Source organism: Uloborus diversus, chromosome 8 (genome assembly GCF_026930045.1).
Source record: "Uloborus diversus isolate 005 chromosome 8, Udiv.v.3.1, whole genome shotgun sequence".
Classification (NCBI taxonomy): Eukaryota; Metazoa; Arthropoda; class Arachnida; order Araneae; family Uloboridae; genus Uloborus; species Uloborus diversus.
This window is the reverse complement of record NC_072738.1, coordinates 157,529,656-157,543,879: the sequence shown is the minus strand read 5'-3', so window position 1 is coordinate 157,543,879 and position 14,224 is coordinate 157,529,656. Positions and strand designations below refer to the sequence as shown.

At 36.8% G+C, this 14,224-nt stretch overlaps 1 protein-coding gene across 1 annotated transcript in view; it reads right to left on the bottom strand.

Annotated features, from left to right (window-relative positions):
- Positions 1-14,224, bottom strand: part of LOC129227998 (aldo-keto reductase family 1 member A1-like) — a 150,128-nt gene that overhangs the window by 80,568 nt on the left and 55,336 nt on the right. Inside the window, exon 8 of the mRNA XM_054862626.1 lies at positions 12,710-12,793. Coding sequence (XP_054718601.1) covers positions 12,710-12,793 — 84 coding nt within the window. The remainder of the gene's footprint in view (positions 1-12,709; positions 12,794-14,224) is intronic.

Here is a 14,224-nt window from a genome sequence, read left to right as displayed (position 1 = left end):
GGAGATGCGGAGAAAACCAATGTTGGTCAGGTCGAAGATCTTGTCGGCCTTGTCAGACTTGTGTAGCAACACGATGAACAGGGGAAGGGGTCTTTTTTCTGGTCCGGTTTTCATCTGGACTACCTTGATGGGGTCGAAACTGCGTTCTTTCAATTCCTGGATGATGTCTGCAGTGGAGAATGACTGCGGAAACCCGCGGATGACGACTTTGAGGGGACGTTGTTTGGGCATCAGTCGGCTGTGGAAGTTGAACTTATGCTCCTTCAGGTAGCGTTCGACTTGATCCAAGTCCTCTTCCATGGATAGAAAAATTTGCAGGTCCTCTCCAGAGATTTCACCCTGGACTGTACCGGCACAAATGTCGGAGAGCTCCTTCAGTAATGAGACCTGGTCTACCACGTCGGACACCGTGATGGGGGGTGGAGAGCGCTTCCTTGCGGTAGTTTTAGCAGGAGCCACTTCAGCTGCACTAGGATTGGCATCTGTCATTTCTGCTTCCTTCGGGGTGAGCGGGGTGAACTTGTTCTTGGTGGGGACGTTGATTTGGACAGAAGAGATAGGTTCACAGTCCGTGGAGTTCTCCATTTCATCCTTGCTTCCACCGTTGATGGCACGTAGTTTGCTCTTGGTTATCTTGATAAGATGACTAATCTGCTCATGAGGGGGTCGCTCCAAAGGGGGCCAGTCGGGCGGTGGGATGTTAACTATTTCCTTGGATATAGATTCAAGATAGTCGAGAATCCCAGTGAGCGTCGGGGAGTCCACGTCTTTCTTGATAGTCTTCCAGACAATGTTGAAATCGTATTCATATTTCGAAAATACGTCGCCAATGGAAATTTGGGCTGGAAGTATCCTGCGTCCAGAAGAATCGCTCCGAGAGGAGGTCGTAGAGATGGTCGATAAGGACGGTGAAAGAGGTTGATGAGCGGCCGACGCCTGGGGGACAGTTTCGATGACGAAGTTTCCTCCGCCGTCCCTGACAAGGGCCTCTACGCTGTTATCACCGGCGCGGTGCGCTATCTTCCTCGGTCCGACGAGGTCGGACGCTTAGCGTGAAATGAAGAATGAATGAATGCGAGCTCTATGCTCTGCTCACTGACTTTTTCTATTGCTCGTCGAAGCGGTCTCCCTTCTCTCGGCGCGGAGATGGGAGAATAACTGGTTGGAAAGGCCGGCCAGAAATTTCTCTCCAACATTTCAATCTTTCACGCTGTTAATACATTGTACATAATGTTAATACATTTCTTACTTTTTCGCGTAAATTAGACTTTTCGCGTAATTTACAGACCCATAAATAAACTTTCTTTTTCCAAACTGAAGGACCCAATCCAACCACTTGATCAGTGGGGCATATATCACATTCCTTGTCAATGTAATATCGGTTGCGTGGGACAGACAAGGCGTTCACTTAAATTTCGTTTGAAAGAACTTAAAAACCACGTTAAAAAACAGGAATTTAACAAATCTTCAATTGCTAAACATTGTTGGGACACAGGGCACAATTTTCTCTTTTCGGAAGCCAAGATCATTTGCAGACCTACAACAGTAGGTGAATTAGATTTTCAAGAATCCTTTTACATTCATAAAAACTTAAATAATCTTTGCAATGAGTCTTTTGCTGTTCCGCATTTTTCTCCAATCTTATTCAATCTTACATGTATACGTTATATTTTGCCTCAGCACTCGCTGATAGCTGATTGGTCAAAGTTTTTCCGGTTACGCAATTTAAACTTTCCCACTGACCTTGATTCATCCATTTGTACATTTCGCACTGAGGAAGGAGGCTATTGCCTCCGAAACATGTCTGCGTTTTTATAAGTTTTTATCTTTTCTGTGCTTTTAAACGTTGTTTCATTTTTATCCAATTTACCTGCACAGAGCTATCGCTTTTCAATACATTTCACCCCTGTAAGTGTACATACACTTACAGGGTGTTCTAAAAAAGATTGATTGTTCTCAAAAATTTACTACAGGAAAACGTTAAATGATAAAAAAAATAATTCTTGCCGAAAATTCATGTGGTGGGCCGTAAATCCCCCCTCCCGCCCCCGAGTTCCAAATTTTAGTTGAACATTTTTCCAATAGATGGCGCTGCAGATAAAGGCCCGTAAATTTAAAAAATAGATAGAAAATTACATCATAATTTCTCAAAAATAAGGAACAAAAGAACAAAATAACATCAAACAAACGTCGGCTGTAATCACATGTCGCAATCGGAGGAAAAATCGATGAATTTCAATTCTTCTTTTTTGACTTACAGGCTTACTATGTGCAGCGCTATCTGTTGAAACATTTGTGAACTAAAATTTGGATCTCTAAGGGAAAAAATTGTGCGCATACCACATGAATTTTCTGCAAGAATTTATTTTTTTATTATTAACCGTTCTCCTGTTGTAAAATTTTGAAAACAGTCAGTCTTTTTCAGGGCACACTGTATATTACTCAAGTAAATTTTTTTACTGTTTCGTCGTTAGATGGGGAACTTCTTTGAAGATAGGCCATATAGAATGCGCGAGCTAGCTCGGTAAGCATCTCGCATATAGCGAGTGAAATTCGGCCGCGTTTTCGAAGCCTGACGACTCTGTCATGGATAATCGAAGAAAAAGGGAAGGGACACTGGAAAAGCCTTGAAAAAAACTCACAAATGCCTAACCCGTCCTTCTATAAACCCCGCCCACAGTGAGCCAGGAGAATTTAATTATCCAAGAGCATAGTGAGCCAACGTCCTACTCGGACGAAGTCTTAGTCAGGATCTGAAAAATGTGGCAGTTGCGAAGCAACAAACAAGTAAGGGTTTTTCTGTATATTGCGTACCGACGTATTTAAAAACTGGTAGTAGAGAGAAGCAAAAAAGGCACTTTATGGTTAAAATTCTGAAAACACATAGCAGATTTTGCTCATGTAAAATATGGGTTTTTCTTACTTTTGGAATTTTTCCCCTCACATCAAAAGAAAAAAATCACAATCTAGTGGTATTTAAGTGCTGAACTATTTCATAGGTTTATAAAAACCTGTGAAGAGCTAGCAAAAATAGCTTTTCATAATAATTGTTAACTCAATTGTGCTCCAACTAGAGATGCAAATGGTGTAAAAAACCCAGTTTATTCCCAGAAAAAAAAACGGGTTTTTTGGGAAGGGAATTTTTAAAATTCCCAAGCCTTTTGGGGTTTTTAAAGTTTTCAGAAATTTTGCTTACAGAGGTTACAAATTTGATTACAAAAATTAAGTTATTACTCCCTCTTCAATTGAACCATTGATTTAAGTAATGTTTAGGTCATTGCTCTGAATTTTTTTTTTTTAATTAAAGTTGATATTTTACCTGACTAAGATAACTTTTTTTTTTACATTATAAAATTCTTTCTCGTTTTTTTATGTAGAAAACATACACAATCTCCTCTAAAACCTTACATCATGATCTTTGTTATAATAGTCAGAGTGCTTTTTATCAAGTTTAAAATTTTATTATCTGCGTCTTTTTTTCTTTTTTTTTAAAACTCCCAAGATAACAAATGATGGACCCGATTTTTAAAAGCATATTTTTCGGAAGTACTGCGCATATTGCAATAAATGATACATTTATTAGAAGAGAAATAAGCCAAGGTTTTTTTTAGCAATCCCTAAGTGCTAATTATCCTCACATGACCAAAATTGATGTTACTCTGAATTTGTTTCAGGGCTTAACTGGAGTAGACGCTACATTTTTTTTTTTTTTTTGAGCAATCACGATTGCTTATTGCTTTCATTTGACTTTTTTTTGGCGTCCTATCATTTTATTTTCCCACCGCCACCCTCCGCACCATCACCGTCGACCGGCTCTTCACGATGCTGCTCCTATAGCGAAAGCCGTCTCCAGGTTGCATCCATGTCCTACACACACACGCACACATACACACACACACACACACGCACACATACACACACACACACGCACACATACACACACACGCACACATACACACATACACCTACACACACACGTACGCATACACACAACTACCCACACATTCATGCCTGCACACAGGCACAAACACACATGCCTACACACACATACACCCTACACACAAACACTGATTGCGAAAAACATAATTTGAAATCAAGATTCAAATTAATTTTTCTTTTTTTTTTTTTTTTTTTTTTGTGTGTGTGTGTGTGTGTGTGTAAAATTACGTTTTCTCAAGAAAAACACCTAATCAACTAATAAGTGGTTACTTTCAGCGTTTTTCCCCACAACTGCGCACTGTTCGTGCACATATGTGCCGCGTATGCAGCACAGGATCAGGATCATAGTCTCCTCCCAAATATTCCGGTTTAATAAGGGGAACCCATGGTCCTATTCTACTACAATCTATATTTCTAGGTTATCAAATCACGGTGAAAAATGACGGCAAAAAATTCCATTTTGCTCACCCCCGAATGAATGTTGAATTTTTTTTTTTTTTTCGACTCGACCACACGCGGATAAGTGCCTTAGAATATATAGATACGCGAAATAACCGTTTTGACGATTCCCGCAAAAAAAAAAAAAAAAAAGTTTTCTCGTGACGTCTGTATGTGCGTACGTGCGTATGTATGTCGCATAACTCAAGAACGGAAAGTCCTAGAAAGTTGAAATTTGGTACGTAGACTCCTAGTGGGGTCTCACTGCATGGGAAACTGGACTAGTTGAAAAGAATTCTTTGAAGTAACTTTAACATTTATTAAGTATTTATCAAAAAGAGCATTTTTTGCTATCTATAGCGACTAACCAAAGAGAATTACATACAGACTCAGTTTTTATGTTATTGGCACAATGGAATCCCTACACAATATAAATTTGCCATCCTCTTCATCAACATTATTTATTTTGCAGACATACTTGAGGTGCGTCGTAATTGTTAAAAGCGTTCACAATTACCCCTTTTTTAAATTCACATTTACTCTAGATTTTTTTTTTTTTTTTTTTTTTAATGAAGGGGTTATTGTGAATTAGCAACAAAATGCGAAAATTAAGAGAAACAGGGGAAATATTTAATCAAGTCGACCACTCCAAAAGAAGTATGTTTGTGCATTTATTACTATAAAATTGAACACAAAAATTTTTTAACAAATTTATTCAATACGTTGTCAAACCGAAGTACTGGGGGGGGGGGGAATACAATTTTTCAGCAAATAAATACATATACCAGAAGTCAGATGACTGTGTCCAAAATTTATAAGCTTCTTAAAAAAGAACTGAAAATTATACTATGAGTTGTTTTTTCACAATATTACTTTAAATATTAAAGTTATATACGTCGTTCCCAATTACTCCAGTCAACCCTACTATATTATTTTTTAAAGATTGTGAAGGCCTTCTTTCTCACGAGTCGTTTTTTTTTTCGTGTGTGTTATCGTTAAAATATAATTGGAATGGAAGTCTAAAAGAGGGCGAGGTAAGGGCCCTCGCCCTTTAAAGGGCAAGCAAAGGCCATCGTAAAGGCGAGGAGGCCCTGACGTACACTCAGGGTCCACAAGCGGCCGTGTCAACCTGGTTGGAAATTAAGGGCCCGCTTTGGAAAAACAGTCGTATAAGTTTTAATAAGGATAAGGGACTGGAAAACCAACAGACAGCGAGCCCTCGCTTTGGCTGTCGACTGGCCTGGGTAACAGTCAAAAAATTCCTGTGAGAGTGTTACGAGTAAAAAACGGAGTTTAACCACTAATCGCAGAGGCCCCGTAGCCCACCGGCCCTTCGGGCGATCTCCCGGCGACCCGATTGCCCAGATAACATTTTTTGCTATCTATAGCGACTAACCGAAGAGTGCAGCAACGGAAAACCTATTCACATTTGCACCCAATCGCGTAATCTTGTAATTAAAAATGGCGAATTCCAAGAAAAAGTTTTTAACAGTAGTGAGACATTTACTAGAAATGTGGGATCACAGTATAACATTACATTTACCGGCATCGTTCGTCGAATGCCGGCTCTTATCAAGAGAAAAAAGTGGAAAACGCTAATAAACTCACACGGGGAAGAGAGGGATTTCAATTTGTTGTGTGCCCAAGTATTTAAAAACTGGTAGGAAAAAAAAAAACTAGTTAGATATTTTGCATTTTTTTCTATAAAATATCTTTTTTGTTTTGAATGTATGAAAGTACAAAGCTGGCGCCTGAGGTTTTCGTTTTTTCATGCAATTGCACTTTAGGGCCGAACAGAAAGTTACTTTGTGCAAAACTAACGAAAAAAACATCAAAACACAAACGTTGCTGCAGATTTTTGTTTCAAGAATGCAGGGCTGCCCCCCCCGCCCAAAGAGCAAAGGCGCAACCCCCCCCCCCCCCCCCCAAATATCACGGAGCCCCCAAAAGCAAGAGCCCCATACCCCAAATGTGAAAAATACTTCTCAAAACACCCCGCAACCAAATAATTCCATAGCACAGTGTGCGCCATGACACTCCCTAGGTGGGCACCCCTGAAGAGTATCAAAATGCCTCTTTTTGCTCAATGCTCAAAAGCTCATGTAAAAAAAAATCCCTAAGGATAAAATTAAATATTTTTTTTATGTCAAAAAAAAAAAAAAAACTTCGCAATCCATGTAGTGGTATTTAAGTGCTGGACTTTTCAACTTACAATGACTACAAAGCCAAAATAGCGTTTCATGATAATCGTCCTAAAACTGCGCTCCATAAACTACAGGGTGAGCGCCAATTATAAACCAGATTTAAAAAAAACTTACTTTCGAAACTATTGCGGTTTTTCTAATAAGTAATATATATATATATATATAAAAAAAAAAAAAAAAACAGAAATGTGCAATGTTTTTTTTTTCTTTTTTCTTTTTTGAGCAATTACGAATTGCTTATTATCTTTACTTGACCTAAGCTGATGTTGATTAAGCTGTTGCTGATTTTTCAGATTACTATGACGACGGTTGGTTTTAATGTTTATCTAGACAGTGAAATTTTCATCGTCATAGTTACAATTCGTCTGCGGTTTCATTTTATCCATAGTATTTGTTTCAGAGATCAAGCAGACTTTAGATAAAAAAAAAAGATGTTTTGTGTGTAGAATAACGTTTCTTTCAGGAAACAAAAAAAAACTCCTATTACTACTGAACTTAAACAGTAAAACTTCGACTAAACACAAAATTTCCAGATTACTGGTTCTCATCATTTAAAATTGATATGAAATAAAACTGCATAACGTTATACGCTGTAAGTAATCTTTGTGATAAGTGTACTGATGAATATCGGCATAAAATCTTTACCTTCATTACCGCATCCTAATCACAATTTCTTTTTTTATGGCTAGGCCTCGAATGACCTATTCCAGAAAATCAACAGTCATAACATGACGGGGGCAAATTTCTTCTCCATTTCAATCCCATTCCTTTGTAGGAGCAAGAAACCCAAGGAGCAGGGTCGTATTCCAATTCGTGATTGCAATGAATATAATTTGAATTTAAAGCCTCAAAATTCAAATGATTTTTTTAAAAATCAGTTACAAATGTTCGATTTACTAGCCTTTTGTTTCACGACAGTCTGATCCAGTTCATTCCACTCGCCATGTGATTCAATTTTATGGAGTTAGGGGCCATCCATTAATTACGTAAGGATGATTTTGGCAATTTTCGACCCCCTCCCCTTATGTAAGGATACGTAAGATTTTTCACCCTCCCCCACCCCTATTCTTACGTAAGATTCCATTTCGGTTTTGAAAAATAACAAATCTTATATCACTGGAATCGTCGTTAAATTCACTAATATTAAACGTTTTTATGTAAAGAAATACTTCCTACAATCTAGACTGAATGTTTTTTCGACATTTCTTTGTATATGATGCGATACTAATTTAAAATAAAACATGCCATACATAGTGCGATCATTTTATTATATTTTACACTAATTCATTCTTTGTAAAACAAATAAAAAACAGCTCATCCTAATATGTTTTTTACCTTCCAGACGCAAATGAAATATGATCACTGCCAAACCACTTGACCGAGCAATTTCAAATGTAAAATATCGCCTTGGAAAATATTACGTAAGATTGGGTTTGACCCACCCCCTCCCAAAGTAAGGGTACGTAGAGATTCCCCCCCCCCCTGCCCCTCGGGACCCTTACGTAATTAATGAATGGCCTCTTATGTCGAAGACACTATTCAACAACACCCGCGCAGAAAACACTACAAAATGCCAAGCACGTATTTGGGAAGCAATACGAACTATTAATAGTGTGACAGTACTCCAAAGTGTATAGAACAAACGGGATTAGGCTGGATGTTGTGTTACAAAAGGTTTCAAAATTGAGCATTTGGGATTGAACATTTTGCACAATGCACATTTTTCCCACATTGCACATTTGTACAGTTGAACTTTTCGGGAAACACTGTTTGATGTATTTCTCTTTCATCATTTACTGTCCAACCACCGATTGCATGGAATTTCCAAACGTCCAGATAAGACGAATCTATCTGAATAAGGGGGAAAAGTAAAAAATTTAATGCGCGTATTCCACTCAATTGAATGAGACTCTGCTTCTGCAAAAGCGGACATTGGTAAAAAATAATAGATTCGTCCATTTCCGACTGTAAAACGGATATTTGTCTTTCCATACAATCCGTGGTCAGACAGTATATGTTCATTTGTTTCGGAAATATGATTTTTTGAACTCGAGACCATCATTTGTTCTCACCCTGTACTATAAAGACTGTCTATTGCACCTGTGTACCGGCTTTCAAAAAGTTCAAGACAAAACGTTAGGTGGCGCTTGTAAGATGATATGCGAAACTTACAGGTGAAATAGGTCGACTGAATTGCATTTAGAGCATCCCAACACTGTAAAAACGATTCAGAAACGTTCCTGGAAAATAATAGGCAGCTGATGTGCCCAATCTATGCCAGTAACATATCTCGCAAAACTCAGGAACGTTTTCTGTTAAAATTCAGTAACTTTCCTGGAAAATCCAGAAATCCCCCTATTTAAACCTGTCGTGCCACAGGAACTTCGGAGTAATCTTAAGTAGCGATGATATAAGAGCCTGTATCCTTCCTCTTTCATCAAGTCAATTCCGAAAATAGTATTGCAAATATGGCTAGAGCTAGGCCAGAATTCCATATAAGTATCAAGCAACTCCCCTGATTGCAATTCTCGCAAAGCTACGTAGTCCATACTTATTTGCTCCCTTTGGGAGTTTAGTCAGCATGGACAAACCGTTACCGAGTTTATAAACACTCTCAGTTATTTTTTAAACTGGGAGCTAAAAATATTTTTACAACAGAGAAGAATCTGCATTCGGACAACTTGTAGCAATTCAGGAAACTTTTTGACGATGATACTTGATTTTTCAAGGAAGTGGATGAAAACCATTGAAATCCCGAAATGTTACACGGAAATAGTCAGTAACGCCTCGGAAATTTTTCACAGTGAAGCAGTATAAAATTTTAAAACGCCTCTTGGAAATGAGGCCATAACCTGAATGATTCCTGCGCGCACACTAGATGGCGCTATTAAACTATCCGGCTATATGTCTAAAAATCGTTTGAGAGTATCCGGCGTATATGGAGTATACGCTATGGGAACACCACTGACTAAAATGGGGAAAGAAAAGAGTCGCCTCATTTAAGGGGTCACAGTACCTTTCCAACATTTTTTTTAAATTTAAGTAAATTTTATATTTCTTTGAAACCATAACATGTGCACTTATTTCTTCATCAATAATTTATCTTCAAAATTTAAAAATATTGCCTACTTTTTCTAAAAATTCAAAAAATTGAAGAAATTTTCAATTTTTTGAAATCTTTAAGGCTTTTTTATTTTTGCACAAATATATATATATATATATATATATATATATATATATATATATATATATATATATATATATATATATATATATATATATATATATATATATATATGTATTTTTTTTTTTTTGTTAAAAGGATCACTATAATCATCTCTAAAAAACTGTGCTTTATTTGCTTATGAGTTTATTAGAAAATTTTCTGTGATTAATTATGTAAAAAATCAAGGTTTTTTCAAATTGGTTTTTAAAGGTTTAACATGCTCTAAACATTTGAGTAATTTATAAAATGCTTATCCAATGCACAGTTTTGTCAAATATGCCATCCCAATTGCAAAAAGTATGACTTTAAAGCTGTATCTTTAATAGAAAAAAGATCCTTAGGGAATCTAATGACATGAAAACACAAAAATACCATCATCGAGAAAAAGCAGTTTAAAGTTTTTCTTTTGCATAAGAGCACATAGCGAGCATGGCCTAAAACCACGCATAACTTTTTTAATATTTGAACTAAAGCAATGAAACTTTTTGCGTGTTCAGAATAGTTTTTAGTTTTGAAATAAGCAATAAAAATTTTTTTTTGATCGTTTCATCTTTTTTGAGGTACTGTAACACCCTTAAGGACAGCTCCTTTCTCGATTCCGCTGTTTTGATTCATAAAATGAGGATACAAAATGAGATATAAATTAAGTAATTTACAACATGTTTCGATTTGAGTAGAAATATTTCGTTATTTTTTAAATTAGTTTATAGATTATAACAAACTATACATGCATATAAACTACCAATTCTCTTTTCATTTCATTCCTTTTCTGAAGAGTTCTGAGATATGTCGGCGAGACGCCATTTAGAAACAATCTGGATGGACTACGGTCTAAAATTTCGGAAAGTAATATTATCCGAAAAAATGTTTGACATATTAACACTGCAAAAACGATTCAGAAACGTTCCTGGAAAATAATGGGCAGCTGATGTGCCCAATTTCTTCCAGTAACATATCTTGCAAAAACCAGTAACGTTTTCCGCTAATATTCAATAACCTTCCTGAAATTATCTCGAAAACCTCTTTCAAAATTCAGAAATCTTCCCGTTTGAAGCCAGTTGTGTCTCTGGAACTGTATAGTAAACTTTAGAAGGTATAATATAATTGGTTAGCCCCTTCCTGATTTATTGAGAAAGTTCCATAGGCAGTATTACACACATGGCCAAAGCTAAACCAGAATTGCAAGCAGATATCGAGAACTTTTCACGCCTGCATAGTCCATACTTATTCGCTCCCTTTGGGAACTTTATCAACCTGGAGGGGCCGTAAGTAACCTGAAGCCGATTCAGCTTATAAATACGCAAAGTTAAGCTTTAAACTGGGAGCTAAAAATATTTTTTTACACCAGTGAGAAGTGTGCATTTGTGCAACTTGTAGCAATTCAGGAAACTTTTTGACAAGGATACTTGATTTTTCCAGGAAGTGGATAAAAACCATTGAAATCCCGACACGTTACACGAAAATACTCAGTAACGTTTCGGAATTTTTTACAGTGAAGAGAAAATAAATGATTCAAAAATAATTTCTTCATAGCAGTTCATTCAAAAAGGAAAATAAATTCTGAACTATGCTGATTACAAGCTAAAATTTTTTATCGTGCATACCTCAGTTCCAAAAAATAACTAAGTTTTAAATTGCATTCAACTCAATTTAATTGAAAGATGCCCTTACCAAAATTCTAGCCTTATCATTTAGCTTCTAAACAAAGAACGTCATCTCAAAAGACTCACTTAAAACATTTCTGTAAATTACCTGGAAATCCTGAAGAGCGCTAAACTCATGTTACGTTCGTTTCTCAAAAGAACGTGGTTTGGAGAAAACAAACGTGATTTTTGTAAAAAGGAATTAACTACCATTACCTCTTGGCTTCACGTTCAAATTGTAAATGCAGAATTTTTACTATTCATTCCTTAATAGGGAAGTTTTCGATTTTTCAATTTTATTTTTATATGATAGAGTAACATGTTTGAACATCATAGGTGAAAAAATTTTTGCGATACGACAAGTAGTTTTTTTTAAATTAATTTTTAAAGTTTAAGCTCTTGTGACGTCAAATGGCATAGGAAGTGACGTCATGCCCTCTTCCGATAGGGGAGAAGCCGAAGGTCACGCATTCGACTTCGAAGACGAAGCGTAAAAGGCTTATCTCCTCGCATTTAACTCCTCGCGTTTCTGGAACATTAAACCTCTCATCCTCTCGGAAATATTCGAATATCCTCATTGATGTTACATGAGGAAGATTATTTAGATTGTGCTTTAACGAATCCGGCCTCCATAGTGTGTTCAAAAGGATTATTGAATTTCTAAAAATAAAAATATCAGCACGCTCAAAATGTTCCTAGCGAAAACAAGGGATCTCCGGCGGAAGGCTGCCCATTCGCGCCCTGTGACGTAGTCTCGTGACGTTTCAGAAGCGCGCACTTTTGCGCATGGATTTTTAAAAATTCATTAAAAATTAACCACGGTGTTTCAAAATTCGGCGATGGTGAATTTTTTAGTTTTGAGGGTCAATTAATAATATCCAATAGCCAAAATATGAACATTTAATAGGTTGCAACTTCCCTATTGGATTACAGAATAGTCATAAACTGTGTGCAACATGAATTAACAATTAATTTCAATTAAAGTACATCTTCCCAACAAAAAATCTTAGTCGCATAATTAAAACTTCGTTACGCAGAGCCAGAACACATAGTACTCATTTCTAAAATCTCTGCAAATAAAAGAGAAAGATAGAAGTCTTCATATTTCTTTAAACACCTGCACCGTTCATTTCGCAAGAGAACGTGAATTGAGCAACCAAATTTGATTTTGTGTTTGAAAAAATTAAAAATGAACCAAGATTACCATGGATTCGTCTTCAAGTTACTAATTCCTGGAAATTAAACAAAGAAAGCCAAACCTGCATGTTTTCCTTTAGCCTCCTCGGGTTAGAGCTCTTTGGAATGACGATTATACCACGCTGGGTGAGATAACGAAGTAGTATCTGAAAGGAAAAGTAAGATACTTTATCTTTAATTTCATGTCTAAAAAAATATTGTGAGACATCTCTTGCAGAGCCTTGTCTGCTGCAAAAAAAAAAAAAAAAAAAAAGGAACTCTATTTCTTATAAGGCTCATCGTCCGGAATAAAATATCAGTTATTCTATTGCTACACGTCATTTATCGAGCTAACTGTTAAAAAGCATTGAAAGGTTTCAAAATAGATTTTTCCTGCATTGATATATCTATCGTACACTGTAAAAAAAATCTGAAACGTTACTGAGTATGTTCGTGAAACGTTTCGGGATTTCAATGGTTTTAATCCACTTCCTGAAAATATCAAGTATCATCGTCAAAATGTTTCCTTAATTGGTACAAGTTGCAGGAATTCAGACTTTTCACTGTTGTGAAAAATATTTTTAGCTCCCAGTTTAAAGATTAAGTGATCGTATTTATAAAGTGTTGTCGACTTCAGTTCAGTAACGGTCCGTTCAATCTGATGAAGTTCCCAGAGAAAACGAATAAGTCCTTGGATTACGTAGCTTTGCAGGAATTGTCGGCGAGTGAAATTCTTGATACTTACATGCAATTCTGTTTCAGATTTGGCCATGTTTGCAATACTGTTTGGAACTGCCTTAATAATTCAGGAAGGTGCTACGCTATTACATTACATCTGCGTAAATTTACTCTAAAGTTCAGGTGACACAACCTGCCTTAAACAGGAAGTTTTCAGAGTTCTTCAGGAGGCATCCAGGATAATTTCAGGAAGGTTACTGAATTTTAGCGGAAAACGTTTCTGGTTTTGGCAAGATATGTTACTGGAAGAAATTGGGCACATCAGCTGCCCATTATTTTTCAGGAACGTTTATGAATCGTTTTTACAGTGTACGAGATTTCAGGACATTAAAGTTGGCGTTTTTCGGAATGTCCTTCAAAGCCGGGGAAAAGGCTTCTTGATATTGTCAACTGTCTCAAAACAATGTCCTTTAATATCAGTTTTATATCGGAGGGACAAGAGGAAGTTAAGGGAGCATCGTAAGGGCTGTAGGGCTGCTGAGAAATTGTTGACACCATTGAATCTCCACTGTAAAAAGGATTCAGAAACGTTCCTGGAAAATAATAGGCAGCTGATGTGTCCAATTTCAGCCAGTAACATATCTTGCAAAAACCAGGAACGTTTTCCGATAAAAGTCAGTAACCTTTCTGAAATATTAAGAAATCTCCCCTATTAAAACCAGTCGTGAACCTTCTTGAAAGATTAAATAGGTTTAATTTATTTGATTAGAACCTTCCTGATTTACCAAGAAAGCTCCAGAAATATTAGAGCAACGACGGCCAAGCTACGCGAAAATTGCAAGCAAGAACCACGCATATTCCTTGCCTGCAATTTCTGCCTCGCAAAGCTGTAGCTATCCAGTGACGTATTTCCTCCGATT